This window comes from Oncorhynchus gorbuscha, linkage group LG15, assembly GCF_021184085.1.
Source record: "Oncorhynchus gorbuscha isolate QuinsamMale2020 ecotype Even-year linkage group LG15, OgorEven_v1.0, whole genome shotgun sequence".
NCBI lineage: Eukaryota > Metazoa > Chordata > Actinopteri > Salmoniformes > Salmonidae > Oncorhynchus > Oncorhynchus gorbuscha.
The window spans coordinates 16,710,727-16,731,214 of record NC_060187.1 but is presented as its reverse complement, the minus strand read 5'-3'; the positions used below and the strand labels follow the sequence as shown (position 1 = coordinate 16,731,214).

The 20,488-nt window shown below is 50.0% G+C and overlaps 1 protein-coding gene across 2 annotated transcripts in view; it reads left to right on the top strand.

Moving 5' to 3' along the window:
- dnai4 (dynein axonemal intermediate chain 4) overlaps positions 1–20,488 on the top strand; it is a 62,645-nt gene that overhangs the window by 10,060 nt on the left and 32,097 nt on the right. For both annotated transcript variants that reach the window (XM_046300233.1, XM_046300232.1), the window contains exons 12-14: positions 374–531; positions 4,163–4,287; positions 4,370–4,468. In XM_046300233.1, coding sequence (XP_046156189.1) covers positions 374–531; positions 4,163–4,287; positions 4,370–4,468 — 382 coding nt within the window. The remainder of the gene's footprint in view (positions 1–373; positions 532–4,162; positions 4,288–4,369; positions 4,469–20,488) is intronic.

The following is a 20,488-nucleotide window of genomic DNA, read 5'->3' as shown; positions in this document are numbered from 1 at the left end:
TCAACATCTGTCTGTTGTTGTTATGACTGACTAGCTGGGCTGTGATGTCACAGACTGTCTACTATTTGTAATCTCCGTTGGACACTGGAATATCTACTGATCTCACACAGACATGTAACAAAGCTGGTAGAAATGACATCTGTGAGAGCTACAGGAAAGCTGCGAAGTGACTACGTCTAGGAAAACTAGGAGAACCTCAACGTGTGTGTGTGTGTGTGTGTGTGTGTGTGTGTGTGTGTGTGTGTGTGTGTGTGTGTGTGTGTGTGTGTGTGTGTGTGTGTGTGTGTGTGTGTGTGTGTGTGTGTGTGTGTGTGTGTGTGTGTGTGTGTGTGTGTGTGTGTGTGTGTGTGTGTGTGTGTGTGTGTGTGTGTAGTGACTGTGCCCACAAGCACACAAGCCCTGTGTGGCAAGTAAGGTGGATCGACCATGAGAGGGGTGCCTCAGGGGAGGACAAGGGAGAGACACTCATCTCTGTGTCTGCAGACGGCAGGATCAGCAAGTGGTTCCTGCGGAAAGGCCTCGACTGCATAGGTCCAGTTGTACCTCAATCATTTCCCCCATAACCTTCCACCATCGACTCTTGCAGACATTTCCTCCCATAACCTTCCAGTCAGCTGACAACTCTTGCAGACATTTCCTCCCATAACCTTCCAGTCAGGAAACCTTTCTATTAGTATGCCACCTACAAGTATCCCAAATATCCATAACCTTCTGACAACTCTTGCAGAAAATAACCTTCCAGTTCAATGCAGACATTTTTTTCCAGTTGACAACTCTTGCAGACATTTTTTCCAGTCAGCTGAAACTCTTGCAGACCCATAACCTTCCAGTCAGCTGACAACTCTTGCAGACTCTAACCTTCCAGTCAGACAATTTCCCCCATAACCTTCCAGTCAGCTGACAACTCTTGCAGACATTTCCCCCATAACCTTCCAGTCAGCTGACAACTCTTGCAGACATTTCCCCCCATAACCTTCCAGTCAGCTGACAACTCTTGCAGACATTTCCCCCCATAACCTTCCAGTCAGCTGACAACTCTTGCAGACATTTCCCCCCATAACCTTCCAGTCAGCTGACAACTCTTGCAGACATTTCCCCCATAACCTTCCAGTCAGCTGACAACTCTTGCAGACACCCCCATAACCTTCCAGTCATAACCTTCCAGTCAGCTGACAACTCTTGCAGACACATAACCTTTTCAGCTGACAACTCTTGCAGACCATAACCTTCCAGTCAGCTGACAACTCTTGCAGACATTTCCCCCATAACCTTCCAGTCAGCTGACAACTCTTGCAGACATTTCCAGTCCCATAACCTTCATAACCTTCCAGTCAGCTGACAACTCTTGCAGACATTTCCCCCATAACCTTCCAGACAGCTGACAACTCTTGCAGACATTCCCCCATAACCTTCCAGTCAGCTGACAACTCTTGCAGACATTTCCCCCATAACCTTCCAGTCAGCTGACAACAACTTGCAGACATTCCAGTCAGCTGACAACTCTTGCAGACATAACCTTCCAGTCAGCTGACAACTCTTGCAGACATTTCCAGTCAGCTGACAATAACCTTCCATAACCTTCCAGCTGACAACTCTTGCAGACATTTCCCCCATAACCTTTGACAACTCTTGCAGACCCCATAACCTTCCAGTCAGCTGACAACTCTTGCAGACATTTCCCCCATAACCTTCCAGTCAGCTGACAACTGCAGACTTAACCTTCCAGTCAGCTGACAATTTGCAGACCTCCATAACCTTCCAGTCAGCTGACACTCTTGCAGACATTTCCTCCATAACCTTCCAGTCAGACATCCCCCCCATAACCTTCCAGTCAGTAGACAACTCTAGCAGACATCCCCCCCCATAACCTTCCAGTCAGCTGAAAACTCTTGCAGACATTTCAATTTTCCAACAATTGTTTATAGACAGATTGTTTCACTTATTATTCACTGCATCACAGTTCCAGTGGGTCAGAAGTTTACATACACTAAGTTGACTGTGCCTTTAAACAACTTGGAAAATTCCAGAAAATTATGTCATGGCTTTAGAAGCTTCTGATAGGCTAATTGACATCATTTGAGTGAATTGGAGTTGGACATGTGAATGTATTTCAAGGCCTACATTCAAGCTCAGTGCCTCTTTGCTTGACATCATGAGAAAATCAAAACAAATCAGCTAAGACCTCAGAAAAAAATTGTAGTCTGGTTCATCCTTGGGATTCATTTCCAAACGCCTGAAGGTACCACGTTCATCTGTACAAACAATAGTACGCAAGTATAAACCCCACGGGACCAGGCAGCCGTCATACCACTCAGGAAAGAGATGCGCTCTGTCTCCTAGAGATGAACGTACTTTGGTGATTAAAAGTGCAAATCAATCCCAGAACAACAGCAAAGGACCTTGTGAAGATGCTGGAGGAACAGGTACAAAAGTAACAGTAAAATGAGTCTTATATCGACATAACCTGAAAGGCTGCTCAGTAAGGAAGAAGTCACTGCTCCAAAACCGCCACAAAAAAGCCAGACTACGGTTTGCAACTGCACATGGGGACAAAGATTGTACGTTTTGGAGAAATGTCCTCTGGTCTGATGAAACAAAAATAGAACTGTTTGGCCATCATGACCATTGTTGTGTTTGGAGGAAAAAGGGGGAGGCTTGCAAGCCAAAGAACACCATCCCAACCGTGAAGCACGGGGGTGGCAGCATCATGTTGTGGGGGTGCCTAGCTGCAGGAGGGTGCACTTCACAAAATCGATGTCATAACGAGGAAGGAAAATTATGTGGATATATTGAAGCAACATCTCAAGACATCAGTCAGGAAGTTAAAGCTTAGTCGCAAATGAGTCTTCCAAATGGACAATGACCCCAAGCATACTTCCAAAGTTGTGGCAAAATGGCTTAAGGACAACAATGTCAAGGTATTGGAGTGGCCATCACAAAGCCCTGACCTGAATCCTATAGAAAATGTGTCGGCAGAACTGAAAAAGGATCCAACAAACCTGACTCAGTTACACCAGCTCTGTCAGGAGGAATGGGCCTACAAACCTGACTCAGTTACACCAGCTCTGTCAGGAAGAATGGGCCTACAAACCTGACTCAGTTACACCAGCTCTGTCAGGAGGAATGGGCCTACAAACCTGACTCAGTTACACCAGCTCTGTCAGGAGGAATGGGCCTACAAACCTGACTCAGTTACACCAGCTCTGTCAGGAGGAATGGGCCTACAAACCTGACTCAGTTACACCAGCTCTGTCAGGAGGAATGGGCCTACAAACCTGACTCAGTTACACCAGCTCTGTCAGGAGGAATGGGCCTACAAACCTGACTCAGTTACACCAGCTCTGTCAGGAGGAATGGGCCTACAAACCTGACTCAGTTACACCAGCTCTGTCAGGAGGAATGGGCCTACAAACCTGACTCAGTTACACCAGCTCTGTCAGGAGGAATGGGCCTACAAACCTGACTCAGTTACACCAGCTCTGTCAGGAGGAATGGGCCTACAAATCTGACTCAGTTACACCAGCTCTGTCAGGAGGAATGGGCCTACAAACCTGACTCAGTTACACCAGCTCTGTCAGGAGGAATGGGCCTACAAATCTGACTCAGTTACACCAGCTCTGTCAGGAGGAATGGGCCTACAAACCTGACTCAGTTACACCAGCTCTGTCAGGAGGAATGGGCCTACAAATCTGACTCAGTTACACCAGCTCTGTCAGGAGGAATGGGCCTACAAACCTGACTCAGTTACACCAGCTCTGTCAGGAGGAATGGGCCTACAAACCTGACTCAGTTACACCAGCTCTGTCAGGAGGAATGGGCCAAAATTCACCCAACTTATTGTGGGAAGCTTGTGGATTAAAATTAAAAGTCAATGCTAAAGTCAATTAAAAGTCAATGCTACCAAATACTAATTGAGTGTATGTAAACTTCTGATCCACTGGGAATGTGATGAAAGAAATAAAAGCTGAAAGAAATATCTCTACTATTATTCTGACATTTCACATTCTTAAAATAAAGTGGTGATCCTAACTGACCTAAGACAGGGAATTTTCACTATGATTAAATGTTAGGAATTGTGAAAAACTGAGTTTAAATGTATTTGTCTACGGTATATGTAAACTTCTGACTTCAACTGTATTTGCTCTAACCCATACCTCCACAGACCTGATGAAGCTGAAGAGGACGAGGAATGAGAAAGCCAAGAAGCAGGTTGGAGACAAAGAGAAGAAGAGCGAGGCACTCATATCACGGCAGGCACCGGGGCTCTGTTTTGACTTCCATCCCACGGTGAGCGACCAGAGTGTTCTTAAGTTTCCATAAAGGATAGTTCCACATGCGTTGTTTTAGTTACTTATTCCTGTGTTTTTAGGACTCCAACATCTACCTTGCTGGTACAGAGGAGGGCCACATCCACAAGTGTTCCTGTTCCTACAACGAACAGTTCCTGGAGACCTACATAGCACACAAAGTATGAATAGATCCTTCAGGCCATACAGATGCTCTCTGCTGGACTGAATAATACAATGCCATTCATTCATTCCCTAACCCTAGCTTCATGTCTGCATCCCTGTTCAACCCTAACACTAGCCTCTACCACCACCCTAACCCTAACCCTAGCTTCATGTCTGCATCCCTGTTCAACCCTAACACTAGCCTCTACCACCACCCTAACCCTAACCCTAGCTTCATGTCTGCATCCCTGTTCAACCCTAACACTAGCCTCTACCACCACCCTAACCCTAACCCTAGCTTCATGTCTGCATCCCTGTTCAACCCTAACACTAGCCTCTACCACCACCCTAACCCTAACCCTAGCTTCATGTCTGCATCCCTGTTCAACCCTAACACTAGCCTCTACCACCACCCTAACCCTAGCTTCATGTCTGCATCCCTGTTCAACCCTAACACTAGCCTCTACCACCACCCTAACCCTAGCTTCATGTCTGAATCCCTGTTCAACCCTAACACTAGCCTCTACCACCACCCAAACCCTAACCCTAGCTTCATGTCTGCATCCCTGTTCAACCCTAACACTAGCCTCTACCACCACCCTAACCCTAACCCTAGCTTCATGTCTGCATCCCTGTTCAACCCTAACACTAGCCTCTACCACCACCCTAACCCTAGCTTCATGTCTGCATCCCTGTTCAACCCTAACACTAGCCTCTACCACCACCCTAACCCTAGCTTCATGTCTGCATCCCTGTTCAACCCTAACACTAGCCTCTACCACCACCCTAACCCTAACCCTAGCTTCATGTCTGCATCCCTGTTCAACCCTAACACTAGCCTCTACCACCACCCTAACCCTAGCTTCATGTCTGCATCCCTGTTCAACCCTAACACTAGCCTCTACCACCACCCTAACCCTAGCTTCATGTCTGAATCCCTGTTCAACCCTAACACTAGCCTCTACCACCACCCAAACCCTAACCCTAGCTTCATGTCTGCATCCCTGTTCAACCCTAACACTAGCCTCTACCACCACCCTAACCCTAGCTTCATGTCTGCATCCCTGTTCAACCCTAACACTAGCCTCTACCACCACCCTAACCCTAGCTTCATGTCTGAATCCCTGTTCAACCCTAACACTAGCCTCTACCACCACCCAAACCCTAACCCTAGCTTCATGTCTGCATCCCTGTTCAACCCTAACACTAGCCTCTACCACCACCCTAACCCTAACCCTAGCTTCATGTCTGCATCCCTGTTCAACCCTAACACTAGCCTCTACCACCACCCTAACCCTAACCCTAGCTTCATGTCTGCATCCCTGTTCAACCCTAACACTAGCCTCTACCACCACCCTAACCCTAGCTTCATGTCTGCATCCCTGTTCAACCCTAACACTAGCCTCTACCACCACCCTAACCCTAACCCTAGCTTCATGTCTGCATCCCTGTTCAACCCTAACACTAGCCTCTACCACCACCCTAACCCTAGCTTCATGTCTGCATCCCTGTTCAACCCTAACACTAGCCTCTACCACCACCCTAACCCTAACCCTAGCTTCATGTCTGCATCCCTGTTCAACCCTAACACTAGCCTCTACCACCACCCTAACCCTAACCCTAGCTTCATGTCTGCATCCCTGTTCAACCCTAACACTAGCCTCTACCACCCTAACCCTAACCCTAGCTTCATGTCTGCATCCCTGTTCAACCCTAACACTAGCCTCTATCACCACCCTAACCCTAACCCTAGCTTCATGTCTGCATCCCTGTTCAACCCTAACACTAGCCTCTACCACCCTAACCCTAACCCTAGCTTCATGTCTGCATCCCTGTTCAACCCTAACACTAGCCTCTACCACCACCCTAACCCTAGCTTCATGTCTGCATCCCTGTTCAACCCTAACACTAGCCTCTACCACCCTAACCCTAACCCTAGCTTCATGTCTGCATCCCTGTTCAACACTAACCCTAACCCTAGCTTCATGTCTGCATCCCTGTTCAACCCTAACACTAGCCTCTACCACCACCCTAACCCTAGCTTCATGTCTGCATCCCTGTTCAACCCTAACACTAGCCTCTACCACCACCCTAACCCTAGCTTCATGTCTGCATCCCTGTTCAACCCTAACACTAGCCTCTACCACCACCCTAACCCTAGCTTCATGTCTGCATCCCTGTTCAACCCTAACACTAGCCTCTACCACCACCCTAACCCTAACCCTAGCTTCATGTCTGCATCCCTGTTCAACCCTAACACTAGCCTCTACCACCTAACCCTAACCCTAGCTTCATGTCTGCATCCCTGTTCAACCCTAACACTAGCCTCTATCACCACCCTAACCCTAACCCTAGCTTCATGTCTGCATCCCTGTTCAACCCTAACACTAGCCTCTACCACCCTAACCCTAACCCTAGCTTCATGTCTGCATCCCTGTTCAACCCTAACCCTAACCCTAGCTTCATGTCTGCATCCCTGTTCAACCCTAACACTAGCCTCTACCACCACCCTAACCCTAGCTTCATGTCTGCATCCCTGTTCAACCCTAACACTAGCCTCTACCACCACCCTAACCCTAGCTTCATGTCTGCATCCCTGTTCAACCCTAACACTAGCCTCTACCACCACCCTAACCCTAGCTTCATGTCTGCATCCCTGTTCAACCCTAACACTAGCCTCTACCACCACCCTAACCCTAACCCTAGCTTCATGTCTGCATCCCTGTTCAACCCTAACACTAGCCTCTACCACCCTAACCCTAACCCTAGCTTCATGTCTGCATCCCTGTTCAACCCTAACACTAGCCTCTACCACCACCCTAACCCTAACCCTAGCTTCATGTCTGCATCCCTGTTCAACCCTAACACTAGCCTCTACCAACCTAACCCTAACCCTAGCTTCATGTCTGCATCCCTGTTCAACCCTAACACTAGCCTCTACCACCACCCTAACCCTAGCTTCATGTCTGCATCCCTGTTCAACCCTAACACTAGCCTCTATCACCACCCAAACCCTAACCCTAGCTTCATGTCTGCATCCCTGTTCAACCCTAACACTAGCCTCTACCACCACCCTAACCCTAGCTTCATGTCTGCATCCCTGTTCAACCCTAACACTAGCCTCTACCACCACCCTAACCCTAGCTTCATGTCTGCATCCCTGTTCAACCCTAACACTAGCCTCTACCACCCTAACCCTAACCCTAGCTTCATGTCTGCATCCCTGTTCAACCCTAACACTAGCCTCTACCACCACCCTAACCCTAGCTTCATGTCTGCATCCCTGTTCAACCCTAAGACTAGCCTAGCCTCTACCACCACCCTAACCCTAACCCTAGCTTCATGTCTGCATCCCTGTTCAACCCTAACATTAGCCTCTACCACCACCCTAACCCTAACCCTAGCTTCATGTCTGCATCCCTGTTCAACCCTAACACTAGCCTCTACCACCACCCTAACCCTAGCTTCATGTCTGCATCCCTGTTCAACCCTAACACTAGCCTCTACCACCACCCTAACCCTAGCTTCATGTCTGCATCCCTGTTCAACCCTAACACTAGCCTCTACCACCACCCTAACCCTAACCCTAGCTTCATGTCTGCATCCCTGTTCAACCCTAACACTAGCCTCTACCACCACCCTAACCCTAGCTTCATGTCTGCATCCCTGTTCAACCCTAACACTAGCCTCTACCACCACCCTAACCCTAGCTTCATGTCTGCATCCCTGTTCAACCCTAACACTAGCCTCTACCACCACCCTAACCCTAGCTTCATGTCTGCATCCCTGTTCAACCCTAACACTAGCCTCTACCACCCTAACCCTAACCCTAGCTTCATGTCTGCATCCCTGTTCAACCCTAACACTAGCCTCTACCACCACCCTAACCCTAACCCTAGCTTCATGTCTGCATCCCTGTTCAACCCTAACACTAGCCTCTACCAACCTAACCCTAGCTTCATGTCTGCATCCCTGTTCAACCCTAACACTAGCCTCTACCACCACCCTAACCCTAGCTTCATGTCTGCATCCCTGTTCAACCCTAACACTAGCCTCTACCACCACCCTAACCCTAGCTTCATGTCTGCATCCCTGTTCAACCCTAACACTAGCCTCTACCACCACCCTAACCCTAGCTTCATGTCTGCATCCCTGTTCAACCCTAACACTAGCCTCTACCACCACCCTAACCCTAGCTTCATGTCTGCATCCCTGTTCAACCCTAACACTAGCCTCTACCACCACCCTAACCCTAGCTTCATGTCTGCATCCCTGTTCAACCCTAACACTAGCCTCTACCACCACCCTAACCCTAACCCTAGCTTCATGTCTGCATCCCTGTTCAACCCTAACACTAGCCTCTACCACCCTAACCCTAACCCTAGCTTCATGTCTGCATCCCTGTTCAACCCTAACACTAGCCTCTATCACCACCCTAACCCTAACCCTAGCTTCATGTCTGCATCCCTGTTCAACCCTAACACTAGCCTCTACCAACCTAACCCTAACCCTAGCTTCATGTCTGCATCCCTGTTCAACCCTAACACTAGCCTCTACCACCACCCTAACCCTAGCTTCATGTCTGCATCCCTGTTCAACCCTAACACTAGCCTCTACCACCACCCTAACCCTAGCTTCATGTCTGCATCCCTGTTCAACCCTAACACTAGCCTCTACCACCACCCTAACCCTAACCCTAGCTTCATGTCTGCATCCCTGTTCAACCCTAACACTAGCCTCTACCACCCTAACCCTAACCCTAGCTTCATGTCTGCATCCCTGTTCAACCCTAACACTAGCCTCTACCACCACCCTAACCCTAACCCTAGCTTCATGTCTGCATCCCTGTTCAACCCTAACACTAGCCTCTACCAACCTAACCCTAGCTTCATGTCTGCATCCCTGTTCAACCCTAACACTAGCCTCTACCACCACCCTAACCCTAGCTTCATGTCTGCATCCCTGTTCAACCCTAACACTAGACTCTACCACCACCCTAACCCTAGCTTCATGTCTGCATCCCTGTTCAACCCTAACACTAGCCTCTACCACCACCCTAACCCTAGCTTCATGTCTGCATCCCTGTTCAACCCTAACACTAGCCTCTACCACCACCCTAACCCTAGCTTCATGTCTGCATCCCTGTTCAACCCTAACACTAGCCTCTCACCACCCTAACCCTAACCCTAGCTTCATGTCTGCATCCCTGTTCAACCCTAACACTAGCCTCTACCACCACCCTAACCCTAGCTTCATGTCTGCATCCCTGTTCAACCCTAACACTAGCCTCTACCACCTAACCCTAACCCTAGCTTCATGTCTGCATCCCTGTTCAACCCTAACACTAGCCTCTATCACCACCCTAACCCTAACCCTAGCTTCATGTCTGCATCCCTGTTCAACCCTAACACTAGCCTCTACCACCACCCTAACCCTAACCCTAGCTTCATGTCTGCATCCCTGTTCAACCCTAACACTAGCCTCTACCACCACCCTAACCCTAGCTTCATGTCTGCATCCCTGTTCAACCCTAACACTAGCCTCTACCACCACCCTAACCCTAGCTTCATGTCTGCATCCCTGTTCAACCCTAACACTAGCCTCTACCACCACCCTAACCCTAGCTTCATGTCTGCATCCCTGTTCAACCCTAACACTAGCCTCTACCACCACCCTAACCCTAACCCTAGCTTCATGTCTGCATCCCTGTTCAACCCTAACACTAGCCTCTACCACCACCCTAACCCTAACCCTAGCTTCATGTCTGCATCCCTGTTCAACCCTAACACTAGCCTCTACCACCACCCTAACCCTAACCCTAGCTTCATGTCTGCATCCCTGTTCAACCCTAACACTAGCCTCTACCACCACCCTAACCCTAACCCTAGCTTCATGTCTGCATCCCTGTTCAACCCTAACACTAGCCTCTACCACCACCCTAACCCTAACCCTAGCTTTCATGTCTGCATCCCTGTTCAACCCTAACACTAGCCTCTACCACCACCCTAACCCTAGCTTCATGTCTGCATCCCTGTTCAACCCTAACACTAGCCTCTACCACCCTAACCCTAACCCTAGCTTCATGTCTGCATCCCTGTTCAACCCTAACACTAGCCTCTACCACCACCCTAACCCTAGCTTCATGTCTGCATCCCTGTTCAACCCTAACACTAGCCTCTACCACCCCTAACCCTAACCCTAGCTTCATGTCTGCATCCCTGTTCAACCCTAACACTAGCCTCTACCACCACCCTAACCCTAACCCTAGCTTCATGTCTGCATCCCTGTTCAACCCTAACACTAGCCTCTACCACCACCCTAACCCTAACCCTAGCTTCATGTCTGCATCCCTGTTCAACCCTAACACTAGCCTCTACCACCACCCTAACCCTAGCTTCATGTCTGCATCCCTGTTCAACCCTAACACTAGCCTCTACCACCACCCTAACCCTAGCTTCATGTCTGCATCCCTGTTCAACCCTAACACTAGCCTCTACCACCACCCTAACCCTAGCTTCATGTCTGCATCCCTGTTCAACCCTAACAAGCCCTAACCCTAGCTTCATGTCTGCATCCCTGTTCAACCCTAACACTAGCCTCTACCACCACCTAACCCTAACCCTAGCTTCATGTCTGCATCCCTGTTCAACCCTAACACTAGCCTCTACCACCACCCTAACCCTAGCTTCATGTCTGCATCCCTGTTCAACCCTAACACTAGCCTCTACCACCACCCTAACCCTAGCTTCATGTCTGCATCCCTGTTCAACCCTAACACTAGCCTCTACCACCACCCTAACCCTAGCTTCATGTCTGCATCCCTGTTCAACCCTAACACTAGCCTCTACCACCACCCCTAACCCTAGCTTCATGTCTGCATCCCTGTTCAACCCTAACACTAGCCTCTACCACCACCCTAACCCTAGCTTCATGTCTGCATCCCTGTTCAACCCTAACACTAGCCTCTACCACCACCCTAACCCTAACCCTAGCTTCATGTCTGCATCCCTGTTCAACCCTAACACTAGCCTCTACCACCACCCTAACCCTAGCTTCATGTCTGCATCCCTGTTCAACCCTAACACTAGCCTCTACCACCACCCTAACCCTAGCTTCATGTCTGCATCCCTGTTCAACCCTAACACTAGCCTCTACCACCACCCTAACCCTAACCCTAGCTTCATGTCTGCATCCCTGTTCAACCCTAACACTAGCCTCTACCACCACCCTAACCCTAGCTTCATGTCTGCATCCCTGTTCAACCCTAACACTAGCCTCTACCACCACCCTAACCCTAACCCTAGCTTCATGTCTGCATCCCTGTTCAACCCTAACACTAGCCTCTACCACCACCCTAACCCTAGCTTCATGTCTGCATCCCTGTTCAACCCTAACACTAGCCTCTACCACCTAACCCTAACCCTAGCTTCATGTCTGCATCCCTGTTCAACCCTAACACTAGCCTCTACCACCACCTAACCTAACCCTAGCTTCATGTCTGCATCCCTGTTCAACCCTAACACTAGCCTCTACCACCTAACCTAACCCTAGCTTCATGTCTGCATCCCTGTTCAACCCTAACACTAGCCTCTACCACCTAACCCTAACCCTAGCTTCATGTCTGCATCCCTGTTCAACCCTAACACTAGCCTCTACCACCACCCTAACCCTAGCTTCATGTCTGCATCCCTGTTCAACCCTAACACTAGCCTCTACCACCTAACCCTAACCCTAGCTTCATGTCTGCATCCCTGTTCAACCCCCTAACACTAGCTTCATGTCTGCATCCCTGTTCAACCCTAACACTAGCCTCTAACCTAACCCTAACCCTAGCTTCATGTCTGCATCCCTGTTCAACCCTAACACTAGCCTCTACCACCAAACCCTAACCCTAGCTTCATGTCTGCATCCCTGTTCAACCCTAACACTAGCCTCTACCACCACCCTAACCCTAACCCTAGCTTCATGTCTGCATCCCTGTTCAACCCTAACACTAGCCTCTACCACCACCTAACCCTAACCCTAGCTTCATGTCTGCATCCCTGTTCAACCCTAACACTAGCCTCTACCACCACCCTAACCCTAGCTTCATGTCTGCATCCCTGTTCAACCCTAACACTAGCCTCTACCACCAGCCCTAACCCTAACCCTAGCTTCATGTCTGCATCCCTGTTCAACCCTAACACTAGCCTCTACCACCACCCTAACCCTAACCCTAGCTTCATGTCTGCATCCCTGTTCAACCCTAACACTAGCCTCTACCACCACCCTAACCCCCTAGCTTCATGTCTGCATCCCTGTTCAACCCTAACACTAGCCTCTACCACCACCCTAACCCTAGCTTCATGTCTGCATCCCTGTTCAACCCTAACACTAGCCTCTACCACCACCCTAACCCTAGCTTCATGTCTGCATCCCTGTTCAACCCTAACACTAGCCTCTACCACCACCTAACCCTAACCCTAGCTTCATGTCTGCATCCCTGTTCAACCCTAACACTAGCCTCTACCACCACCCTAACCCTAGCTTCATGTCTGCATCCCTGTTCAACCCTAACACTAGCCTCTACCACCTAACCCTAACCCTAGCTTCATGTCTGCATCCCTGTTCAACCCTAACACTAGCCTCTACCACCACCCTAACCCTAACCCTAGCTTCATGTCTGCATCCCTGTTCAACCCTAACACTAGCCTCTACCACCTAACCCTAACCCTAGCTTCATGTCTGCATCCCTGTTCAACCCTAACACTAGCCTCTACCACCACCCTAACCCTAGCTTCATGTCTGCATCCCTGTTCAACCCTAACACTAGCCTCTACCACCACCCTAACCCTAGCTTCATGTCTGCATCCCTGTTCAACCCTAACACTAGCCTCTACCACCACCCTAACCCTAGCTTCATGTCTGCATCCCTGTTCAACCCTAACACTAGCCTCTACCACCACTAACCCTAACCCTAGCTTCATGTCTGCATCCCTGTTCAACCCTAACACTAGCCTCTACCACCACCCTAACCCTAACCCTAGCTTCATGTCTGCATCCCTGTTCAACCCTAACACTAGCCTCTACCACCCTAACCCTAACCCTAGCTTCATGTCTGCATCCCTGTTCAACCCTAACACTAGCCTCTACCACCACCCTAACCCTAGCTTCATGTCTGCATCCCTGTTCAACCCTAACACTAGCCTCTACCACCACCCTAACCCTAGCTTCATGTCTGCATCCCTGTTCAACCCTAACACTAGCCTCTACCACCACCCTAACCCTAGCTTCATGTCTGCATCCCTGTTCAACCCTAACACTAGCCTCTACCACCACCTAACCCTAACCCTAGCTTCATGTCTGCATCCCTGTTCAACCCTAACACTAGCCTCTACCACCTAACCCTAACCCTAGCTTCATGTCTGCATCCCTGTTCAACCCTAACACTAGCCTCTACCACCACCCTAACCCTAGCTTCATGTCTGCATCCCTGTTCAACCCTAACACTAGCCTCTACCACCACCCTAACCCTAGCTTCATGTCTGCATCCCTGTTCAACCCTAACACCCTAACCCTAGCTTCATGTCTGCATCTACCACCAGCCCTACCAACCCTAGCTTCATGTCTGCATCCCTGTTCAACCCTAACACTAGCCTCTACCACCACCCTAACCCTAACCCTAGCTTCATGTCTGCATCCCTGTTCAACCCTAACACTAGCCTCTACCACCACCTAACCCTAACCCTAGCTTCATGTCTGCATCCCTGTTCAACCCTAACACTAGCCTCTACCACCACCCTAACCCCCTAGCTTCATGTCTGCATCCCTGTTCAACCCTAACACTAGCCTCTACCACCACCCTAACCCTAGCTTCATGTCTGCATCCCTGTTCAACCCTAACACTAGCCTCTACCACCACCCTAACCCTAGCTTCATGTCTGCATCCCTGTTCAACCCTAACACTAGCCTCTACCACCACCTAACCCTAACCCTAGCTTCATGTCTGCATCCCTGTTCAACCCTAACACTAGCCTCTACCACCCTAACCCTAACCCTAGCTTCATGTCTGCATCCCTGTTCAACCCTAACACTAGCCTCTACCACCACCCTAACCCTAGCTTCATGTCTGCATCCCTGTTCAACCCTAACACTAGCCTCTACCACCACCCTAACCCTAGCTTCATGTCTGCATCCCTGTTCAACCCTAACACTAGCCTCTACCACCACCTAACCCTAGCTTCATGTCTGCATCCCTGTTCAACCCTAACACTAGCCTCTACCACCACCTAACCCTAGCTTCATGTCTGCATCCCTGTTCAACCCTAACACTAGCCTCTACCACCACCCTAACCCTAACCCTAGCTTCATGTCTGCATCCCTGTTCAACCCTAACACTAGCCTCTCACCACCCTAACCCTAACCCTAGCTTCATGTCTGCATCCCTGTTCAACCCTAACACTAGCCTCTACCACCACCCTAACCCTAACCCTAGCTTCATGTCTGCATCCCTGTTCAACCCTAACACTAGCCTCTACCACCACCCTAACCCTAGCTTCATGTCTGCATCCCTGTTCAACCCTAACACTAGCCTCTACCACCACCCTAACCCTAGCTTCATGTCTGCATCCCTGTTCAACCCTAACACTAGCCTCTACCACCACCCTAACCCTAGCTTCATGTCTGCATCCCTGTTCAACCCTAACACTAGCCTCTACCACCACCCTAACCCTAGCTTCATGTCTGCATCCCTGTTCAACCCTAACACTAGCCTCTACCACCACCTAACCCTAACCCTAGCTTCATGTCTGCATCCCTGTTCAACCCTAACACTAGCCTCTACCACCTAACCCTAACCCTAGCTTCATGTCTGCATCCCTGTTCAACCCTAACACTAGCCTCTCACCACCTAACCCTAACCCTAGCTTCATGTCTGCATCCCTGTTCAACCCTAACACTAGCCTCTACCACCACCTAACCCTAGCTTCATGTCTGCATCCCTGTTCAACCCTAACACTAGCCTCTACCACCACCCTAACCCTAGCTTCATGTCTGCATCCCTGTTCAACCCTAACACTAGCCTCTACCACCACCCTAACCCTAGCTTCATGTCTGCATCCCTGTTCAACCCTAACACTAGCCTCTACCACCACCTAACCCTAACCCTAGCTTCATGTCTGCATCCCTGTTCAACCCTAACACTAGCCTCTACCACCACCTAACCCTAACCCTAGCTTCATGTCTGCATCCCTGTTCAACCCTAACACTAGCCTCTACCACCTAACCCTAACCCTAGCTTCATGTCTGCATCCCTGTTCAACCCTAACACTAGCCTCTACCACCACCCTAACCCTAGCTTCATGTCTGCATCCCTGTTCAACCCTAACACTAGCCTCTACCACCACCCTAACCCTAGCTTCATGTCTGCATCCCTGTTCAACCCTAACACTAGCCTCTACCACCACCCTAACCTAGCTTCATGTCTGCATCCCTGTTCAACCCTAACACTAGCCTCTACCACCACCCTAACCCTAGCTTCATGTCTGCATCCCTGTTCAACCCTAACACTAGCCTCTACCACCACCTAACCCTAACCCTAGCTTCATGTCTGCATCCCTGTTCAACCCTAACACTAGCCTCTACCACCACCCTAACCCTAGCTTCATGTCTGCATCCCTGTTCAACCCTAACACTAGCCTCTACCACCACCTAACCCTAGCTTCATGTCTGCATCCCTGTTCAACCCTAACACTAGCCTCTACCACCACCTAACCCTAACCCTAGCTTCATGTCTGCATCCCTGTTCAACCCTAACACTAGCCTCTACCACCACCCTAACCCTAGCTTCATGTCTGCATCCCTGTTCAACCCTAACACTAGCCTCTACCACCACCCTAACCCTAGCTTCATGTCTGCATCCCTGTTCAACCCTAACACTAGCCTCTACCACCACCCTAACCTAACTAGCTTCATGTCTGCATCCCTGTTCAACCCTAACACTAGCCTCTACCACCTAACCCTAACCCTAGCTTCATGTCTGCATCCCTGTTCAACCCTAACACTAGCCTCTACCACCACCCTAACCCTAGCTTCATGTCTGCATCCCTGTTCAACCCTAACACTAGCCTCTACCACCACCTAACCCTAACCCTAGCTTCATGTCTGCATCCCTGTTCAACCCTAACACTAGCCTCTACCACCACCCTAACCCTAACCCTAGCTTCATGTCTGCATCCCTGTTCAACCCTAACACTAGCCTCTACCACCTAACCCTAACCCTAGCTTCATGTCTGCATCCCTGTTCAACCCTAACACTAGCCTCTACCACCACCCTAACCCTAACCCTAGCTTCATGTCTGCATCCCTGTTCAACCCTAACACTAGCCTCTACATCCCTGTTCAACCCTAACACCCTAACCCTAGCTTCATGTCTGCATCCCTGTTCAACCCTAACACTAGCCTCTACCACCCTAACCTAACCCTAGCTTCATGTCTGCATCCCTGTTCAACCCTAACACTAGCCTCTACCACCACCCTAACCCTAGCTTCATGTCTGCATCCCTGTTCAACCCTAACACTAGCCTCTACCACCCCTAACCCTAACCCTAGCTTCATGTCTGCATCCCTGTTCAACCCTAACACTAGCCTCTACCACCACCCTAACCCTAGCTTCATGTCTGCATCCCTGTTCAACCCTAACACTAGCCTCTACCACCCTAACCCTAACCCTAGCTTCATGTCTGCATCCCTGTTCAACCCTAACACTAGCCTCTACCACCACCCTAACCCTAACCCTAGCTTCATGTCTGCATCCCTGTTCAACCCTAACACTAGCCTCTACCACCACCCTAACCCTAGCTTCATGTCTGCATCCCTGTTCAACCCTAACACTAGCCTCTACCACCACCCTAACCCTAGCTTCATGTCTGCATCCCTGTTCAACCCTAACACTAGCCTCTACCACCCTAACCCTAGCTTCATGTCTGCATCCCTGTTCAACCCTAACACTAGCCTCTACCACCTGACCCTAACCCTAGCTTCATGTGCATCCCTGTTCAACCCTAACAACCCTAACCCTAGCTTCATGTCTGCATCCCTGTTCAACCCTAACACTAGCCTCTACCACCACCCTAACCCTAGCTTCATGTCTGCATCCCTGTTCAACCCTAACACTAGCCTCTACCACCACCTAACCCTAACCCTAGCTTCATGTCTGCATCCCTGTTCAACCCTAACACTAGCCTCTACCACCACCCTAACCCTAGCTTCATGTCTGCATCCCTGTTCAACCCTAACACTAGCCTCTACCACCACCCTAACCCTAGCTTCATGTCTGCATCCCTGTTCAACCCTAACACTAGCCTCTACCACCACCTAACCCTAACCCTAGCTTCATGTCTGCATCCCTGTTCAACCCTAACACTAGCCTCTACCACCACCTAACCTAACCCTAGCTTCATGTCTGCATCCCTGTTCAACCCTAACACTAGCCTCTACCACCACCCTAACCCTAGCTTCATGTCTGCATCCCTGTTCAACCCTAACACTAGCCTCTACCACCACCCTAACCCTAGCTTCATGTCTGCATCCCTGTTCAACCCTAACACTAGCCTCTACCACCCTAACCCTAACCCTAGCTTCATGTCTGCATCCCTGTTCAACCCTAACACTAGCCTCTACCACCACCCTAACCCTAGCTTCATGTCTGCATCCCTGTTCAACCCTAACACTAGCCTCTACCCTTCACCACCACCCTAACAAGCCCTAACCCTAGCTTCATGTCTGCATCCCTGTTCAACCCTAACACTAGCCTCTACCACCACCCTAACCCTAGCTTCATGTCTGCATCCCTGTTCAACCCTAACACTAGCCTCTACCACCTAACCCTAACCCTAGCTTCATGTCTGCATCCCTGTTCAACCCTAACACTAGCCTCTACCACCACCCTAACCCTAGCTTCATGTCTGCATCCCTGTTCAACCCTAACACTAGCCTCTACCACCACCCTAACCCTAGCTTCATGTCTGCATCCCTGTTCAACCCTAACACTAGCCTCTACCACCACCCTAACCCTAGCTTCATGTCTGCATCCCTGTTCAACCCTAACACTAGCCTCTACCACCACCCTAACCCTAGCTTCATGTCTGCATCCCTGTTCAACCCTAACACTAGCCTCTACCACCACCTAACCCTAACCCTAGCTTCATGTCTGCATCCCTGTTCAACCCTAACACTAGCCTCTACCACCTAACCCTAACCCTAGCTTCATGTCTGCATCCCTGTTCAACCCTAACACTAGCCTCTACCACCACCTAACCCTAGCTTCATGTCTGCATCCCTGTTCAACCCTAACACTAGCCTCTACCACCACCCTAACCCTAGCTTCATGTCTGCATCCCTGTTCAACCCTAACACTAGCCTCTACCACCACCCTAACCCTAGCTTCATGTCTGCATCCCTGTTCAACCCTAACACTCAGCCTCTAACACTAGCCCTACCACCCTAACCCTAGCTTCATGTCTGCATCCCTGTTCAACCCTAACACTAGCCTCTACCACCACCTAACCCTAGCTCATGTCTGCATCCCTGTTCAACCCTAACACTAGCCTCTACCACCACCTAACCCTAACCCTAGCTTCATGTCTGCATCCCTGTTCAACCCTAACACTAGCCTCTACCACCTAACCCTAACCCTAGCTTCATGTCTGCATCCCTGTTCAACCCTAACACTAGCCTCTACCACCTAACCCTAACCCTAGCTTCATGTCTGCATCCCTGTTCAACCCTAACACTAGCCTCTACCACCACCCTAACCCTAGCTTCATGTCTGCATCCCTGTTCAACCCTAACACTAGCCTCTACCACCACCCTAACCCTAGCTTCATGTCTGCATCCCTGTTCAACCCTAACACTAGCCTCTACCACCTAACCCTAACCCTAGCTTCATGTCTGCATCCCTGTTCAACCCTAACACTAGCCTCTACCACCACCTAACCCTAACCCTAGCTTCATGTCTGCATCCCTGTTCAACCCTAACACTAGCCTCTACCACCACCCTAACCCTAACCCTAGCTTCATGTCTGCATCCCTGTTCAACCCTAACACTAGCCTCTACCACCACCCTAACCCTAGCTTCATGTCTGCATCCCTGTTCAACCCTAACACTAGCCTCTACCACCACCCTAACCCTAGCTTCATGTCTGCATCCCTGTTCAACCCTAACACTAGCCTCTACCACCACCCTAACCCTAGCTTCATGTCTGCATCCCTGTTCAACCCTAACACTAGCCTCTACCACCTAACCCTAACCCTAGCTTCATGTCTGCATCCCTGTTCAACCCTAACACTAGCCTCTACCACCTAACCCTAACCCTAGCTTCATGTCTGCATCCCTGTTCAACCCTAACACTAGCCTCTACCACCAACCTAACCCTAGCTTCATGTCTGCATCCCTGTTCAACCCTAACACTAGCCTCTACCACCTAACCCTAACCCTAGCTTCATGTCTGCATCCCTGTTCAACCCTAACACTAGCCTCTACCACCACCCTAACCCTAACCCTAGCTAGCTTCATGTCTGCATCCCTGTTCAACCCTAACACATGTCTGCATCCCTGTTCAACCCTAACACTAGCCTCTACCACCACCCTAACCCTAGCTTCATGTCTGCATCCCTGTTCAACCCTAACACTAGCCTCTACCACCACCCTAACCCTAGCTTCATGTCTGCATCCCTGTTCAACCCTAACACTAGCCTCTACCACCTAACCCTAACCCTAGCTTCATGTCTGCATCCCTGTTCAACCCTAACACTAGCCTCTACCACCACCCTAACCCTAGCTTCATGTCTGCATCCCTGTTCAACCCTAACACTAGCCTCTACCACCACCCTAACCCTAGCTTCATGTCTGCATCCCTGTTCAACCCTAACACTAGCCTCTACCACCCTAACCCTAACCCTAGCTTCATGTCTGCATCCCTGTTCAACCCTAACACTAGCCTCTACCACCACCCTAACCCTAGCTTCATGTCTGCATCCCTGTTCAACCCTAACACTAG